Source organism: Dendrobates tinctorius, unplaced genomic scaffold (assembly GCF_039654945.1).
Source record: "Dendrobates tinctorius isolate UK_male_01 unplaced genomic scaffold, ASM3965494v1 ptg000086l, whole genome shotgun sequence".
In the NCBI taxonomy this organism is placed as follows: Eukaryota; Metazoa; Chordata; class Amphibia; order Anura; family Dendrobatidae; genus Dendrobates; species Dendrobates tinctorius.
The window spans coordinates 5,187,256-5,207,067 of NW_027361754.1; the positions used below are offsets into that span (position 1 = coordinate 5,187,256).

The 19,812-nt window shown below is 46.2% G+C and overlaps 1 protein-coding gene across 3 annotated transcripts in view; it reads right to left on the bottom strand.

Annotated features, from left to right (window-relative positions):
* B3GAT1 (beta-1,3-glucuronyltransferase 1) overlaps positions 1-19,812 on the bottom strand; it is a 74,176-nt gene that overhangs the window by 2,320 nt on the left and 52,044 nt on the right. The window contains exons 2-5 of one of the 3 annotated variants that reach the window (XM_073584968.1): positions 7,599-7,715; positions 7,325-7,471; positions 4,137-4,645; positions 14-310 (exon numbers count right to left, since the gene is read on the bottom strand). In XM_073584968.1, coding sequence (XP_073441069.1) covers positions 14-310; positions 4,137-4,645; positions 7,325-7,471; positions 7,599-7,602 — 957 coding nt within the window. In that variant the 5' untranslated portion in view covers positions 7,603-7,715. Of the gene's footprint in view, positions 1-13; positions 311-4,136; positions 4,646-7,324; positions 7,472-7,581; positions 7,716-19,812 lie in introns of all 3 variants that reach the window. The other 2 variants (XM_073584969.1, XM_073584971.1) reach the window with 2 other exon arrangements.

Sequence of the window (19,812 nt, forward strand, 5' to 3'; positions counted from 1 at the left end):
GGTCCCCATGTACCTTAGTGCAATTGTCGGCTTTGGGCTCCAGGTCGTTGAGGGTGACGAGCTCCCGCAGTAAGCTGCTCTCCTGGTAGCCGCCCTTCACTCCCCGTAGCTTGAAATACGCCTGCGGTCGCTGAAGAATAAGCCGCAGGTTAACGGAAAAGCCCGCCATGTCTATCGCAAACGGTCGGTGCGGATCGAACACAGTCTTCCATCCGTACACTCTCCCGGCAGAGTTGACCTTGGGCGACTCGTAGCGCAGTCCTCCAACGAAAGCCACCGGCCACACCGACACCTTCCTGGTATTCCGCATCTAGAGAGAGCGCGTCAGTGTATACTTCATATCACACTCCAGAGCTGCACTCCTAATGCTGCAAACTTCACATTCAGAAACCTCCAGTGCAGAGCTGGACACACAATAGCGTCTAATGTACTTTCTGCATCCATTTCTCCACATTTTCAATATCGCCGCTTTCTGTTAGTGACTCCAAAGGCTGAGAAACTCCACTGACCTAATACCTCTCCCAGCTGAGGGTGTGTGCACACGCTGCGGATTCTGCTGCGGTTCCGCAGCGGATTTGGCCGCTGTGGGTCCGCAGCAGTTTTTGCTGCGGTGTACAGTACCATTATTCCCTATGGGAATACAAAACCGCGGTGCAGACGGTGTCAATTCTTTCTGCGGATTCCGCTGCGGTTTGCCATCTCCTCCATTGAGGAGATGAAAAACCGCAGAGCAATCCACAGATAAAACCACAGGTCTTTTGATCTGCAAATTTACCTGCGGATTTTACAAAATCCGCGCGGCCAAATCCGCACTGCAATCCGCAGTGAGTGCACGTACCCTCAGGGTTTCTTACCGTTGTATCCTGTGTAGACAATCCCAGCAGAAATACCCACCTGTCCGGATCATTTGTTACAATGTGTTGGTGCAGTCTATTCTGTAGCATCTAATCCAGATACAACGCTATGTGCACACGTCTGGAATACCCGCGGATTTAATGCGTTTTTGCCGCGAAAAACGCAGCAAAAACGCATAAAATAAGCAACCCATTGAATTCAATGGCATTCCGCACATGCTGTGCTAATGCTGCATATTTTTCCCCGGCGGAATCGCATCGCAGAAAAATACACAGCATGCTCATTCTTTATGCAGAATCGCGGGAATTCCACACACATAGGAATGCATTGTCCGCTTACTTTCTGCATGTGGCAATGACCACCATGCGCAAAGTAAGCGGCAAATGTGTGGATGGTACCCAGGGCCTGGAGGAGAGGAGATTCTCCTCCAGGCTCTGGGTACCATTGTCCCTGAAAAATATAGAATTAAAATAAAGAATCGTGATATTCTCACGGTCCCGGCAAGTCCCGTTCCCAGTGATGCCTTGTGACAATGACCTGTGATGATGTAGCGGTCTCGCGAGATGCTACGTCATCTGGGGTTATTGTCACAAGGCATCACTGGGAACGGGACTTGCCGGGAGCATCGCGAGGATCGGGAACGCGGGGGACCCCGGAAGGTGAGAATAACACGATTTTTTATTATTTTAAACTCTATATCTTTTTACTACTGATGCCACATAGGCGGCCTCAATAGTAAAAAGTTGGTCACACTTGTAAACACTATGTTTGATAAGTGTGACCAACCTGTCAATCAGTTTTTCAAGCGATGTTACAGATCGCTCGGAAAATGCTAGCATTCTGCAAGCTAATTACGCTTGCAAAACTTCTGCAGGAATTCCGGCTGTGTGCACAAAGCCTTATAAACGCTCAGCTGTGAACAGTATTAGATCCAGACATTTTTTCACATGAAATGCAGAGTTCCCATTCTCTGACAGAGAGCAAGAAAAGCAATGTCAAAGCCCAGAAGACAGAAATCAATAAGTTCAGAAACCTTGTAGTAGAAGCGGAGGGCCCCTTTAATAACGGCAGGGCAGCAGTAGACAAGGACTCGGCCGCGCTGGGTGAGTTCACTGCACCCTCGTACACTGTAGCTGACTGATTATAGTCATTGTGCCTGAGGTTTGTCAATCACACAATGTGCCGCTGACACCCCTTCTCCCATGTGAGCACAAAGCCCCCGAACAAAGTGTTCCTTCCCCTCGCTGCGGTGGCACATGTCTCTTTTCACGGCCCCGTTACAAGCTGATTAAACAATATTTTCCATCATTCAATCCTGAATCCACCGAGGACAAGTCCTGCAGAGGGACTGATAGGGCCGCGGCTACACTGAGGCTTTGGTCGTACGACTTGCAGAGGACTTCACCTTGAACTTTGGCCACGATATAGGACACGTGAACGCAGCATGTACGACACACCCCCCCCCCCCCCCCCGTCTTTTAATAACTTGCCGTGATCCCCTACAAGTCGCCACATTGCCACAGACGTGTGACCCCCTCAAATAATAACCTGGAATAATCAGGATGACATAATGACAGTCACAAAGCGGCCATACTCGTTGGATATGAGGCCGCTGGTTGCCACAATAGAGGAGTCACGTCACGTGCAAAGTCGTGTGTGACCATCAAGCAAAGAGCAGATGGTCTGCGGCCATCTGCATACGTCCTGCTGATCTCCATGCTATGTGACCAGCGTCACCGTGTGGCCGCAGCCTTAGGCCGGTGTCACACTAGAGTGAAATACAAACGAGTGAGAGGCGTTAAAAAATGCATTGCACACAGACCAATGATTCTCTATGGGGCAGCTCCCATCAGCCGTATATTTCTCGCGTATTTTTTATGGGCCGAGCCAATCGCAGCATGCTGCGATTGTCAGCGTACTACGACCGTAGTACACCAATGCAAGTCTATGGGGGCGCAAAAAATACGGAGTACACACGGAATACACGTGTGACTTGCGAGAAATGCGCACCCAGTGTCCTTAGAAAAGCCGACAATTCAATGCGAGATGCAGTAAATGACAGGTTTAATAAAGAACCAAAAGAATGGATATATACACATTGTATATATATATATATATATATATATATATATATATATATATATATATATATATATATATATATATACATACACACACACATACACATAATGTGTGTGTATATATGTGTGTATTCTATGTGTATATATCTATCCTTTCGTTTGGGTTTTACCCTGTCATTGGGCTCCATTATATGTCCATTTTGCAAGCCTGCGATAAATTCTCAGCATACGGATTACATACGGATTACATACGGATGCTTACATGGGAAAAATACGCGGCCACACCCTGACAACGGATGACATACGGAGCACTGTTTAGGGGCCATTTATGCGTGTTACGGCCGTACAATACGGTCCTTATTTTTCTACGTTGTATCTGACTCCAGCCTTACCCATAAATCCGCAGAAGACACAGACCGTCTCGCCCGCTGCCCCTTGCACCTTGGAGAGGTCAGGAGAACATTTAGGGGGCTTTATAGTCACATCCAGGGATTTTAGAATTGCAATTTAAGTTTATATTATTAAAGTGGCAAATGTTTTTAGTCCCACTTGTTTGTTATTAATAATCACCGTTCCTATTGATAGGACAACATCTTACCAGATCAGTGGGGTCCCACACCCAGCACCCCCACTATCGTACACCAGGTAGTGGCCATTCTCAGTACTGTAGCTCGGGATCTATTGAGTTGAATGTGATCGACGCTGCAGTACTGAGAACTTGGCCATTACGCGGTGCACAGCGCTGCCACATCTGAGGACCTCAAGACCTCGTAGTGGTGCCAGGTGTCCGACCTCCAATCTGATATTGGGAACCAAATCTGATACCACCGCCAGCATAACAAGGGTTTGTTACCACTGCTTCTGCTAGACCCCAATATTGCAGGAAGGTCCGAGCTCATCCATGCTTCTGGAATATTGGTGTTGGTACCCCTACTGATCTGTGTTCTCTGGACAGTTTCTGGTTGGATCCTGTGCTTTGCAATCACTGGGGTAGTAAAGTTAGAAGTCGCTGCAAAGCAAAAACCCTCTCTGATTTCTATGGTTGCAGCTCAATGTTTCCCCCATACTTTACACTGCAGCTCTCCTCATGATTATGCACAAGTATAAGAATATCAGCAGGAAGTGATTGGACACACAGTAAGGTGTAGTCCAGAAGTCCCACGTAACAGCCCCGCACTGGGGGCTTCACCTCAGACTCACCTCCTCAAACAGATCCAGGCTGTATGTGTTATCGTCATCGGCGAAGTACACGACTCCCGGCAAACTGTTGTTTTTGTTAAAAGTCTCTCTAAGCCATCGCAGGGCGAGGTTCCTCTGCATAGTCCCCCGGGGTATTCGGGGGTCCCGGGTGTCTCCCCTCAGTTTATAATTCCGGGGGGTCTCCACATTGAGGTGGGTGTAGTTGAGACCAGACTCCTGCAGCAGCCGGGTGACCAGCGGGGTGCGGCGCTGCGCGTCCTCCACCAGGATCCAGTGCAGATTGGGCACATGCAGTAACGTGTTGGACAGACGGGTGAGTTCTGCCTTCTGCACCGGTCTGCTGTAGGTGGGGGTGATCACGTGGATGGTAGCGAGGTTGCCCATCCAAGGCGGCGGCCGGGTGTACACATACTCAGTCCTGACAACTTCTACGATATCCCGTTCAGAGGAACAATACTCCCTGGAGTCGGAGCCTGGACTTGCATCTCTGCGGCCATCGCTGCCGTCCTCTGTGGAGACAGAAAACAAGATCAGCTCAAGAAAGTTAGAGGAAGAGACTAGGAAGTTCTGCAGCAGAATCGTCTGCATGATCCTGGAAGGATGGGATGAGTTTCATTTTATGCCTCTCGCCTCCATAAATCCTCATCAGATTTATTTTCTCGCCATCAGGACTTTTTGTTTGTGGGACGAGATGTCATGTTAGACACCAACAAGGATCATATAATAAGTGAAAAAAATGAGAAATAATGATTTACCGGAAAAATGAGACCGAGAATTAATAGTGCGATTACGGCGACGCCAAAGTCATCCACATCTGTAATGTCACAAATAGGGCGACAAATGTGATTGTTGGCGCTGGGCGAGGTCTTGGTTTTTACTCCCCGAGCTGTGGATTTTATTGGTACCATTACACAGCTAGTTATTTCACTTTTTGGAAAGAAGAGAAGACAAAATTGTCAATTTTATTATTATTTTTTTTAATTTGTTTTTACATTTTTATTCTTCAGCGTCTGGAATAACCTGATATTTTAGTAGTTTGGAGTTCAGCAGATGTGAAAATTCTCTTTAATTAAATTAGAGGAGGGGGAGATTTTGTAGTTTTTGATTTTTTATATTATTTTTTCATTGTTAACTTTTTTTTTGCCCCTGTTCGGGGACATGAACCTGCAATCACCGGTACAGTAACACGTAATAAGCTGTACATGTATGTATGGTTCTGACAGCGTTCGCCTATGCGGGGGTCCGGACACATTTTATATGGGGGCTCAGGATCTGGCAATGACCTAATAGAACGAGATGGACCAGAACCGATCACAGAAACCAAAGTGACAAGTTGATCCAGAAAGAGAATGAGGATGATGATGATGAGGAGGAGGAGATAATATTGGTTGATGGGTCCTGCGGAGTCATGGAGCTGCAGCTTAGGTCTGTTATACCTATATATCTACAGTATGTTGCATTAACAGTCAGGAGCAGAACTCCTCCAGCATTACCAGTACTATTGGCACTGCGCTGCTTACAGCCCATAATCCTGACTATAGAGACCTGGACCGAGTGCTTGGAGCAGAGACTAAACATTGCCGGCACTGAGCTGCAGACTGTGACATGGACGTGGTTCCTATAATGCATCATCAGCTCAATGTAAGCGTAATAAATGGAGGCGCCGCCTGCACCCCGACATCTGTATAGAAACGAGACATTCACTCTGAAATCACAGCTTTGTGCACAGGGTTCTGGCTTCGTCAATAAGAGGCCACATTGTGAGAAATACTGATACATCCATGAACTGCAGCCGTCTACATAGAAAGAATCATGGAGAACAGAAAGGCAGCACAATCCCAGCGAAGAACCAAGTAGCTGACGGGGAGATAATCCTGTATATTCACAAGAGACCGCGCCAAGGAGATCCTGATACAGATAAGAGGTCGAAACATTGTCACGTTTGTATATGGCAATATACAGTAAATGTAGTTTTATCTCTACAACTGGCATATGGATGCTGTTGCTTGTGAAGTTTACTCACTGTATACATACATTACTGATCCCGAGTTACAGCCTGTATTATACTCCAGAGCTGCACTCACTATTCTGCTGGTGCAGTCACTGTGTACATACATTACATTACTGATCCTGAGTTACCTCCTGTATTATACTCCAGTGCTCCACTCACTATTCTGCTGGTACAGTCACTGTGTACATACATTACATTACTGATCCTGTACTGATCCTGACCTGAGTTACATCCTGAATTATACCCCAGAGCTGCACTCACTATTCTGCTGGTGCAGTCACTGTGTACATACATTACATTACTGATCCTGAGTTACATCCTTATTATACTCCAGAGCTGCACTCACTATTCTGCTGGTACGGTCATTGTGTAAATACATTACATTACTGATCCCGAGTTACATCCTTATTATACTCCAGAGCTGCACTCACTTTTCTGCTGGTGCAGTCACTGTGTACATACATTACATTACTGATCCTGAGTTACATCCTGTATTATACTCCAGAGCTGCACTCACTATTCTGCTGATGCAGTCACTGTGTACATACATTACATTACTGATCCTGAGTTACATCCTGTATTATACTCCAGAGCTGCACTCACTATTCTGCTGGTGCAGTCACTGTGTACATACATTAACATTACTGATCCTGAGTTACATCCTGTATTATACTCCAGAGCTGCACTCACTATTCTGCTGGTGCAGTCACTGTGTACATTACATTACTGATCCTGAGTTGCATCCTGTATTATACCCCAGAGCTGCACTCACTATTCTGCTGGTGGAGTCACTGTGTACAGACATTACTTATGTATTATACCCCAGAGCTGCACTCACTAATCTGCAGGTGGAGTCACTCTGTACATACATTACATTTCTTATCTTGTATTATACTCCAGAGCTGCACTCAATGTGTGTGTGATATGGGTTTCTGGATGTGTGAGGGAATTCCTGGTACTCATACTGTTTTGCACTAATGAGTAAACACAACATTTCATGGTTCGGCACACTAATATGTGGTGGAGTGATGGGATCCTGCCTTTGGACTTTGGATGGGTCCAGCAGGTCATGTTATGATGAAGCCATGCAGAATGGAGAGGTCAGGGGTGATGGCCATGAGGTCATAGGTTATGTCAGGGTCATGTGATGGGGATGGGGGTCACAGAGTCTCCTCACCCTTGTGTGCAGTGAGCAGCGGGGACAGGGTACTGTGGTGCCATACTGTGATGAGTAAGGTCCAGGGCAGAACGATGAGTACAATAGCCAGAATGTCCCTTCTCTTCAGCATCTCCAGGGTGGGCTGACCCCAGTGCTCCTCATTACCTGAGGGGGGTGCCCCGACAGCACAGAGAACAGCAAACAGACAGGAGAAAGGTCAGTATACACGACATAGGCGCAGGAGACACTGCACCGCTCACACTGTCACCTCTTACCAGCGCTTAGAACCCACCCATTGCAGCAGGCTGGGGGTCCCAGGCTCTGCCCAGAAGGGAAGGCTGGTCACAGAGAAGCGGGGCCCGGGCCCCTCACTGGCCACGTCCTGCAGATGGTCTGCACAGAAGGAAGCCTGCGAGATACACAAAGAGAAAGCAGAGGTTAGCGCTAGATGGAGCCGTCACCAAGGGCGCGAAACCCAGCGAGGACCACAAGGCAGCAACCGAGTGTATCCGAGAACTGTACCTTAGAAGTATATCCAAGAAATGTACCTGAGAAATGTATCTGAGAAAAGCACCCCAGAAGTTTATCTGAGAAATGTACCCGAGAAGTATATCCGAAAAATGTACCCGAGAAGTGTATCCAAGAAATGTATCCGAAACATGTAACTGAGAAATGTAGCTGACAAATGTACTCCAGAAGTATATATGAGAAATGTACCTGAGAAGTATATATGAGAAATGTACCTGTGACGTGTACCCACCAATGATCTCAGGTAACAGAGACACCTTCGGGAGCAGCTCCACCATTTCCTAAAGTGTACAGTCACCATTGCAGCCACAGGTCGATGTCTGGGGGGTTCACAGCCCATGAGTAATGGGGCTGATCCAGGGCCGCAGTCACCCCGGGGTCTGGAGTTTAGAAGGACACGAAAGATCTTTGGCTCATAAGAAAAGGTCAACGCTATCAAGGACACGTGACATCAAGGGGATGGGGGATTTTGGAGATTTTACATTTGGGTCCATGAGCTTCAAGAGACGCTTCTGTGGCTGATGTTACTCCTTACGGACAGTGGCTGTCGGCCATTAAAATCCCCCTCTCCCAAAGGAGATATCCGAAAAAATGTCTGCCATAGATGACAAGTTCACTTCACATTTGAAACTATGGGCATACTGTACATGGCAATGGTAAAAATTGGGCACTGCCACACTCCTAACTTCAGGGGTCTGGATGCCCCCATATTTATTACAAGTAGATTGTCCATAGAAGTAACTGTTAGATCACATCATGGTGCAGGGTCTCCCCGATCATAAACAGCGCTCGCCCCTTCTGTGCTGGAGCCATAACTGCTGTCATGAGAAGTTCTAGAAGTTTATGGCTGTGACTCCATTCTCTCTGGTAGGGAACTAAACTGAGACAACTCGATCCCTTGTGGACCATCAGTGTACATCCTGGGCTCACATATCCATGACCCCATGGTGGGAATACGGCATTGCTAACCTCCAGACCGCACCTGAATTAGTTGGTTCCAACAACTGCTGCAAGTTCACCAGTTGTCCTAGCGTCAAACCACTGTATCCTAGAAACACACCATGAGACCTGCCGTGTACTGGGTGTACGTCATAAGGTATACTGTATACCAGGGACATGCCACAGGATCGCCATATACCGGGAATACCCCACAAGATCTGCTGTATACCGGGAACACAGCAAAAGACTGGCTGTATACTGGAATCCCCCAACAAGATCTGTCGTATAGTGGAAATAACCAACAAGACCCTCCGTATACCGGGAACACCCCAAAAGATCTGCCGTATAACAGGAGCACTCCACAGGACCTGCTGTATACCGGGAACACAGCACAAGACCTGCTGTATACTAGAAACGCCCAACAAGATCTGTCGTATACTGGAAACACCCAACGAGATCCTCCGTATACTGGGAACACCTCACAAGATCTGCCGTATACCGGGAACACCTCACAAGATCTGCCGTATACCGGGAACACCACACAAGACCTGCCGTATACCGGGAACACCCCACAAGACCCTCCGTATACAGGAAGCACCCAACAAGACCTACTATATACCAGGAACACCCCACAAGACCCTCTGTATACCAGGAGCACCCCACAAGACCCTCTGTATACTGGAAACACCCAATAAGACCTGCTGTATTCCGGGACAACCCCACAAAACCCTCTGTATACCAGGAACACCCCATAAGACCCTCTGTATGCTGGCAGCACCCCACATGACCCTCCTTATACCAGGAACACCAAACAAGACCTGGCGTATACTGGAAACACCCAACAAGACCCTCTGTATACCGGGAACACCCCACAAGACCCTCCGTAGTATACTGGAAAAACCCAACAAGACCTGATGTATACTGGAAACACCCAACAAGACCTGCCGTATGCCGGGATCACCCCACAAGACACTCCGTATACCGGAAACGCCCAACAAGACCCTCTGTATACCGGGACCTGCCTACAAGACCCTCTGTATACCGGAAACACCCCACAAGACTCTCCGTATACCCGGAACACCCCACAAGACCCTCCTTTTTCGAGATGCTCTGACTCATTGAACATCACAGTACGTCGCTTGTCTCAGTCGCTCGGTGATTTACATTTGCCCATTTTTCCTGCTTCCAACACATGAACCACTAGAGCTGACATTCACTTTCCGATATCATCTCCCACCTCTGACAGACGCAATTATCAGAAGATAATCTTCTCTCCACCAGTCAGTGGTCTTATTGTTATGGCTGATCAGTGGTGGAGATTACGACAAAGAAAACTCCATATGACGGTTATAAATATGAAATAATAATGTAACAGATATATGAAGAGGTAGTGACAGTTTTGGCTAATGCCTCACAAGCCGGACAGTCCCTGATGGCATCTATCCCGGGATAAAGCCCTGGGAAATAATAAACCCAAGGAATAGAAAAAATAGAAAGCATCCGCTAACAACATATAGCTGGCAAGCTGCGGCCATCAGCATCATTCGCCCCAGTATGATGCAGCATCGGGGCTCCCGGAGCTCTTCCCTATTTAATCTTCAGTTCTGTCATGGAAGTGACAACCCAGCAGTGAAGCATTATGAGGACTGGGAGCAGTTGTCAGCCCTGGGTTGGAACCAGTGCTGCTGCTTTCATGTTGGTATTTCTTAGCTTTTTTTTTCTTTAAGATGATCAACCCATCGCCCAACTACCGATCTGCACTATGTGGAATAAATCTAATCTGACGTTCGGACCTAAGGGCCATTATGTGCGGGTCAGCAGCTCATAGACTCACAGTAACTAGTAACAGGCAGCAAGCGGCTCCGACAGTGAGAGACCTCGTAGTCCGCCCTGTGTGAATGTCATATCCTCTAATTTCTATGTCTACAGCAGAAAAACGTGAGACTTCCCAATGAGGGATATAACACGGCCACAAGTACAGAGTGCGGCTGCAATGGGGCTGCAAATTGCGGACCCCAATCATAGAATGTTAGAGTTGGAAGGGACCGCCATAGTCATCGTGTCCAACCCCCTGCTCAATGCTCCTCTACACTTATGACTGTATCATAAAGGGTCTCTTCTTCCTACGAGGGGCCACGGAAACTGCACCTTCCCTAGTAGGGACGCTGGACGTGGTGCATTGGACCAGCACCAGGAGGGGGCACTTACTTTATTTGCAATGCAAAAATTGCAGACACTCAGCTGAAGATTTACATGAAAAATATTTACTGCTCAAAAAAATACAGGGGACACTATTCCATTTGCAACAGGCCGTGTTCCCTTTATTTCTTTGAGCAGTATACTGTACATTTGTCCAATTCTACCTAATTTTTTACTTTGATCCAAGAAAGTGCATCCACACCCATCAACGCAGTAAGGAACATGGGCTTCTCCGTGGGCATCAAGGTGGCATGTGTCAGGAGGCACCAGAGAAGAGACATGAGGCAGGTGGTGCAGTATATAAGTCCAGTCCCAAACAACTCCCAAAAGTCTGCCAGAGACCCTGCCCAATAAATCGAAAAGCGACAGCGCCTGTGAGTATTACCATGCAACACGAGGTGGAAGAACCAGAACCAGGGTGTGGGCAGAGCATGGAGACCATGTGCATGCACCTCTCCCCACCTATGGTCACAAACCTCTTGTTTAATTGGCTCAATCAGTCCACGGAATCGAGGAGTCATGTCCCCTTTTTATACCATGACCTCAAGACCATGACAAGGCAGAGTTAATTGTAAGGTCAGGTTGCACATGCGACCTGCTGCTCCACTAAAGACAAAGACACTGATAATAGCTGAGTCCTATGCTCCTCTCCGCTACCTTCAGAGTCCTAGACAGGAGCAGAGTAGCGGGACGCAGGCACGAGCTGCCACTATGCTCAACCCCACCTTCCTGTAATGTTGTGTCTAGGGGAGACAGGAGCACAAAGTGGCCTGTGGGGGTCCCAGTGGTGGGATGGACAACAAATAATCACCTACACCCCTTAAAGTGGCAGCATGGCGGTGTGGCTTCGTGTCTCTTCTCTGGCATCTGGGGCACAAGCTTCTCCCCGACTGCCGTCATATAAATCTCTTCACGTTATTAGCGCCATTTTCATAGCTGTTATAATAAATGGCGCCGTGTTTCATGCTGCAGTATAGACTCTGCTTACCCTATAAAATGCCTTGTATATAGGGCAGGTCCCAGAGCGTCACCCCTACAGTGTCCCATGGGAAAAGCTTCCAGACTCCTCTAAATAACCTGTAACGAACCAAAAGACGCCAAACACAACTCAGAAATCTTCATTGAGAACATTCTGACCTGGAAATGTGACCGAGAATTGACGACTAAGGTCTCTAAGCCAAAGCAAATGCCTGAAATTGACATTAAATTGAGGATAAAATAGGAGAACGGCGTCCTCCACTGACCCAGGAAAATGCAGGGAACGCACGCCTTCATATCTGATCCAACATTCACTTGTGTAGCTCCAAATGCTGTCATTATATAAAAAAAATCTGAATATCTATATATATATAAAACTGAATGTATGTATGTGTGTATCACCAACCAATCACGAAGCATCTTTCATTTCACCAGAGCTGTTCAAAAGAAGCTGAGCTGTGATTGGTTGCTATGAGCAACAGTTTTCCTTGCAACTAATTACTAAGCATCTCTCATTTCACCAGAGCTGGTTAAAAGAAGCTGAGCTGTGATTGCTTGCTATGAGCAAGTTTTCCCACTTGACAACACCTCAGCAGACACTGAATGGGTGGGAGAAATCTAGCATCCCTGGGAACATAAGCTCCCAGCCATTGTCTGCCCCACAGAAAGGAGCACAGAGCACTTTGGTTTTGACCCCAGGCCTCTCTTAAAGGGATCCTCGGTATGGAAGTTAGGACTGTTCCACTCAACTCTGTGGTTCTGACCCCAGGGTCTCTTAAAGGCATCATTGGTATCGAAGTTAGGGCAAATCCATTCTGCACTTTGGTACTAATAATAATAATCTTTATTTTTATATAGCACTAACATATTCCGCAGCTCTTTACAGTTTGCACACATCATCACTGTCCCCAATGGGGCTCAAAATCTAAATTACTGACCCCAGGCCTTTCTTAAAGGGATCTCCAGTATGGAAGTCAGGGCAAATACATCCAGCGCTTTGGTTCTGACCCCAGGCCTCTCTTAAAGGGATCCCCAGTATGGAAGTCAGGGCAATTGCCTTCAAATGCTCTGGTACTGACCCCAGCCTCTCTTAAAGGGATCTCCTGTATGCAAGTCAGGGAAAATCCACTCAGCGCTCTGGTTCTGATCCCAGGCTCTCTTAAAGGGATCCCCGGTATGGAAGTCAAGGCAAATCCACTCTGCGCTTTGGTACTGACCCCAGGCCTCTCTTAAAGGGATCTCCGGTATGGAAGTTAGGGTAAATCCCTCAGCGCTCTGATTCTCACCCCAGGCCTCTCTTAAAGGGATCCCTGGTATCGAAGTTAGGACCGTTCCACTCAGCGCTCTGGTTCTGACCCCAGGCTGACGGGATGATGTGGGATATTAGGGGTAGTAGTCTGGTGGCTGTGATGGGATGATGTGGGATATTTGTGGTAGTTGTCCGGTGGCTCTGGCTGACGGGATGATGTGGGATATTAGTGGTAGTAGTCCGGAGGCTGTGACGGGATGATGTGGGATATTAGTGGTACCCGTGTTTCCCCGAAAGTAAGACCCTGTCTTACATTAATTTTACCCCAAAAAGTCCCACCCTGTCTTACTTTCGGGGGGAGGTCTTACATTAGCCGAAAAAAAATGACAATTTCTTTTTAACCAATAAATTAACATTTATTAACATGCTGTTATACCCCATAACAGTGCCGTATCCCACTGCACACAGCCCCACACCCCATAACAGTGCCGTATCCCACTGCACAGCCCCACACCCCATAACAGTGCCGTATCCCACTGCACACAGCCCCACACCCCATAACAGTGCCGTATCCCACTGCACACAGCCCCATACCCTATACAGTACATGTTTCCCTACTTGGTTTTTAAATGCTGGACGTTTTCCTCTGCGGTGCGGCTGTGGGTGCGGAAGGCCTGTGCTGCAGGGAACGCTTTGCCAATCAGCAGGGAAACAGCGGTGACGTGGGGCTGGGGCGGCCAATTACAGCCCGAGCTGCTGGACCAATCAGTGCTCGAGCCGGGGGCCGGCGGTGACGTGGGGAACAGGGGCGGCCAATGAGCTGTTGAGCTGGGCGGATTGCGGGGTTAACACGGCGAGTTAACCCCATGAGCGCTGGACCCGCCCAGCTGCACCTGAGGACACCTCTGGAGCCTGGGGACCCAATGGGGGACAGCGGCGGCCCAAAGGTAAGGGCCTTACATTTCACAGCGGCCCCCAACCCTGCCTTACATTCGGGGGAGGCCTTACCATTGAAGGACCCCCCCGTAACCCCCACCCTGTCTTACTTTCGGGGGGGTCCTACTTTCGGGGAAACACGGTAGTAGTCCGATGGTTCTGACTGACGGGATGATGTGGGATATTAGTGTTAGTTGTCCGGTGGCTCTGGCTGACGGGATGATGTGGGATATTAGTGGTAGTAGTCCGGCGGCTGTGACGGGATGATGTGGGATATTAGGAGTAGTAGTCCGGTGGCTCTGGCTGACGGGATGATGTGGGATATTAGTGGTAGTAGTCCGGCGGCTGTGACGGGATGATGTGGGATATTAGTGGTAGTAGTCCGGTGGCTCTGACTGACGGGATGATGTGGGATATTAGAGGTAGTAGTCAGGTGGCTCTTGCTGATGGGATAATGTGGGATATTAGGTGTAATAGTCCGGCGGCTGTGATGGGATGATGTGGGATATTAGTGGTAGTAGTCTGGTGGCTCTGGCTGATGGGAGGATGTGGGATATTAGGGGTAGTAGTCCGGTGACTCTGGCTGATGGGATGATGTGGGATATTAGAGGTAGTATGTCCAGTGGCTCTGGCTGACGGGATGATGCGGGATATTAGTTGTAGTAGTCCGGTGGCTCTGGCTGATGGGGCGATGTGGGATATTAGAGGTAGTAGTCCGGTGGCTCTGGCTGATGGGGCGATGTGGGATATTAGAGGTAGTAGTCCGGTGGCTCTGGCTGATGGGATGTGAGATATTAGTGGTAGTTGTCCAGTGGCTCTGGCTGATGGGATGATGTGGAATATTAGGGGTAATAGTCCGATGCTTTGACAGGATGATGTGGGATATTATAGTGAATGTGACTATGGGGAGTGGGAAGGGCTCTACACTCATCTTTATATATATATAGATATAATCATTATAATTTGTTATAACTAACCGTAGTTAGTTACTATGCCCGGGCAGCGCCAGGCTCTTCAGCTAGTTGCTTATAAATATAATATCTCTCAGCCATTCACCTCTCTACATACATTACTGATCCTGAGTTACATGCTGTACTATACTTCAGAGCTGCACTCACTATTCTGCTGGTGCAGTCACTGTGTACATTACAGATCCTGAGCTATATCCTGTATACACTGCGTTCCAAATTATTATGCAAATTGGATTTAAGTGTCATAAAGATGTAATTTTTTGTTTTTCAAATAAACTCATAGATGGTATTGTGTATCAGGGCTCTTTGGATCACTGAAATCAATCTCAAATTCCTGTGATAATTAGTTTACCAGGTGAGCCCAATTAAAGGAAAACTACTTAAGAATGATGTTCCACATTATTAAGCAGGGCACAGGTTTCAAGGAATTTAGGAAAGAAAAAGGACCTCTCTGCTGCTGAAAAGCAGCAAATAGTGCAATGCCTTGGTCAAGAGATGAAAACATTAGATATTTCCCAAAAATTTAAACGTGATCATCGTACTGTTAAGAAATTTGTGGTTGATTCTGGGCACAGACATGTTTGTGCTGATAAAGGCAGAATGAGGAAGGTTTCTGCCAGGCAAGTTCATCGGATTAAGAGAGTGGCTGCTAAAAAGCCATGACAAACCAGCAAACAGATATTTAAAGCTGCTGGTGCCTCTGGAGTCCCTCGAGCCTCAAGGTGTAGGATCCTTCAAAGGCATGCTGTGGTGCATAATCCTACTATTCGGCCACCCCTAAACAGTGCTCACAAGCAGAAATGGTTGCAGTGGGCCCAGACATACATGAAGACTATTTTTCATACAGTCTTGTTTACTGATGAGTGTCGAGCAACCCTGGATGATCCAGATGGATGGAGTAGTGGATGGTTGGTGGATGGCCACTATGTCCCAACAAGGCTGCGACATCAGCAAGGAGGTGGAAGAGTCATGTTTTGGGCCGGAATCATGGGGAAACAGCTGGTAGGGCTCTTTAAGGTTCCTGAAGGTGTGAAAATGACCTCTGCAAAGTATATCGAGTTTCTGACTGACCGCTGTCTTCCATGGTATAAAAAGCAGAAATGTGCCTTCAGGAGCAAAATCCTCTTCATGTATGACAATGCACCATCTCATGCTGCAAAGAATACCTCTGAGTCATTGACTGCTATGGGCATAAAAGGAGAGAAACTCATGGTGTGGCCACCATCTTCCCCTGACCTCAACCCTGTAGAGAACCTTTGGAGTATCATCAAGCAAAAGATCTATGAGGGTGGGAGGCAGTTCACATCAAAACAGCAGCTCTGGGAGGCTATTCTGACTTCATGCAAAGAAATCCAAGCAGAAACTCTCCAAAAACTGACAAGTTCAATGGATGCAAGAATTGTGAAGGTGATGTCACAGAAGGGTTCCTATGATAGCATGTAACTTGGCTTGTTAGGATGTTTTGGAGTTAAATAGCTTTTTTGTTCAGTGAATGTGACCTCCTAATGCTGCAAATTCCACAAATGAACATTTTCAGTTCTTTAAAACAGATCAAATGTTTAGAAATTCTACTGTGCGTAATAATTTGGAACAGTGCAATTTGAGTTTTTATTCATTTTGGAGATTATACTGTTATCATTGGGAGGTTTCTTCAATAAAATTTGATGTATACTCTAACCGGTGATGACTTTTATTAGACTGACTGTCATTTGTACTGACTATTTAGGAAAATCAGAGGAAAATATAATTTGCATAATAATTTGGAACACAGTGTATACTCCAGAGCTGCACTCACTATTCTGCTGGTGTAATCACTGTGTACATACATTATATTACTGATCCTGAGTTACATCCTGTATTATACCCCAGAGCTGCACTCACTATTCTGCTGGTGTAATCACTGTGTACATACATTACATTACTGATCCTGAGTTGCATGCTGTATATACCCCAGAGCTGCACTCACTATTCTGCTGGTGTAGTCACTGTGTACATACATTACATTACTGATCCTGAGTTACATCCTGTATTATATTCCAGAGCTGCACTCACTATTCTGCTGGTGCAGTCACTGTGTACATACATTACATTACTGATCCTGAGTTACATCCTGTATTATAATCCAGAGCTGCACTCACTATTCTGCTGGTGTAATCACTGTGTACATATATTATATTACTGATCCTGAGTTACATCCTGTATTATATCCCAGAGCTGCACTCACTATTCTGCTGGTGCAGTCACTGTGTACATACATTACATTACTGATCCTGAGTTACATCCTGTATTTTACTCCAGAGCTGCACTCACTATTCTGCTGGTAGAGTCAGGATCAATTAGGTCAGGTACACATTGCTGTACATGGACGGTCACCCTTTTTTCTACTTCCATTAAGTCAATGCTAAATGTCAGAGGTAGTACCGTAAATATACTCTGGACCTCGTGTTGTTTCCCTCTCTGCCTGATGGTGGCGCTATTGCTGAAGATAAAAAGCAGCATCAATGTAATGCATAATCTTTGCAGCTTCCAGAGACAACACCCAGTGCGGATAATGAAGGCAAAACAATATATATTACTTTAAAATGAGGGAAATTAATTCCAGAGGCACCTTATTAGTTAACTCATCAGAATTTCCATTAAGTCAATTAGCGGCCCCAATGAAATACCTGTGCAGCTTCATTCTACATCCGCAATTCATGTCACAATTAGTGTTATAATGAGTTCCCAGATGTCATTGAAACGTTTCACTTTTCTCGTATTTCCATTGTGATGCAAATTAATCAATTACCATCGCACAATGGACATAATGTAGAGGAGCTTCATGTCAGAGACACCCTCAGAAAAGTAGGAGGCCAGACCCTGCGCCCACCGCCATCTCGGGAAGTGACATTGTGCTCGGGGGCACGATCCCAGCCAGGTAGTAGGGGCTTGGCAGGATATATATCACACCCATAATGTATATACATAGACACACATGATTGGGGTACAGTAGCTATAATATACAACAATATTCAACCCTATAACGACGACCAGGAATAAGAGCCAAGCCGGACTGCTGTTTCAGGGTACTTGCCCCTCATCAGTACAGAGCAGGTATGGGCTCGCTGAAAGAGAGGCTCTTGACACAACTTTGGGGAGAGACTGGCTGCCATTAAGGACTCCATACCCAGCTATTCTTACAGAGTGTCAATGCCTCCACAAAGCTGCAACAAGGACGGGTCATTCAGCGAGCCAAACCCTGCACTACACTGATGAGGGGAAAGTGCCTGAAACAGTTGCCTGCACAGAGCGTCTGGCTTTATTCCTTCTCATTAGAGGGCTGAACATTGACTTAGAAAACAAGTGTCAGAGATTAGAGGCCACTTCCTATTTCATTCCTTTCAAACAATGCAAAGAGTCAAATATGGTCTGGTACAAGGGTCAAATGTCCATGCCCACCCCCCCCAAACTTCCATCCTGAGATAATCTTAGGATGACCACGGCTTGGTGTAAGGTTCCCAGAGGCTTTGCTGATTTGTTGTTCGCATCTTTGTGAGGAGAGGTGCAGTCAACATTAATGGGGTCTTTACGGAACGATCAATCGTAACCATCGCTATAATTGCTGCATGTGAATGAGCACCAACCGGCCTCATCTATCACCGATCTGTGTTGGTTACAGTCATATGTTAAAGTTTGGGCACCCCTATTAATGTTAAACTTTTTTCTTTATAACAATTTTGTTTTTTGCAACAGCTATTTCAGTTTCATATATCTAATAACTGATGGACTCAGTTATATTTCTGGATTCAAATGAGGTTTATTGTACTAACAGAAAATGTGCAATCTGCATTTAAACAAAATTTGACCGGTGCAAAAGTATGGGCACCCTTATCATTTTCTTGATTTGAACACTCCTAACTACTTTTTACTGACTTCCTGAAGCACTAAATTGGATTTGTAACCTCATTGAGCTTTGAACTTCAGAGCCAGGTGTATCAAATCATGAGAAAAGGTATTTAACCCCTTCACTACCAAGGGTGGTTTGCAATTTAACTACCGGGCCAATTTTTACAATTCTGACCACTGTCCCTTTATGAGGTCATAACTCTGGAACGCTTCCATGGATCCCGGTGATTCTGACATTGTTTTCTCGTGACATATTGTACTTCATGTTAGTGGTAAAATTGCATTCAAATAACTTGCGTTTATTTGTGAAAAAAACGGAAATTTGGCGAAAATTTTGAAAATTTCGCAATTTTCCAACTTTGAATTTTTATGCCCTTAAATCACAGCGATACGGCACACAAAAAACTTAATACATAACATTTCCCACATGTTTACTTTACATGAGCACAATTTTGGAACCAAATTTTTTTTTTGTTAGGAAGTTATAAGGGTTAAAAATTGACCAGCGATTTCTCATTTTTGCAACACCATTTTATTTTTAGGGGCCACTTCACATTTGAAGCCACTTTGAGGGGTCTATATGATAGAAAATACCCAAAAGTGACACCATTCTAAAAAATGCACCCCTTAAGGTGCTTAAAACCACATTCAAGAAGTTTATTAACCCTTTAGGTGCGTCACAGGAATTTTTTGAATATTAAAAAAAAAAAAGAACATTTAACTTTTTTTCACAAAAAAAATACTTCAGGTTCAATTTTCTTTATTTTACCAAGGGTAACAGGAGAAATTGGACTGCAAAAGTTATTGTGCAATTTGTCCTG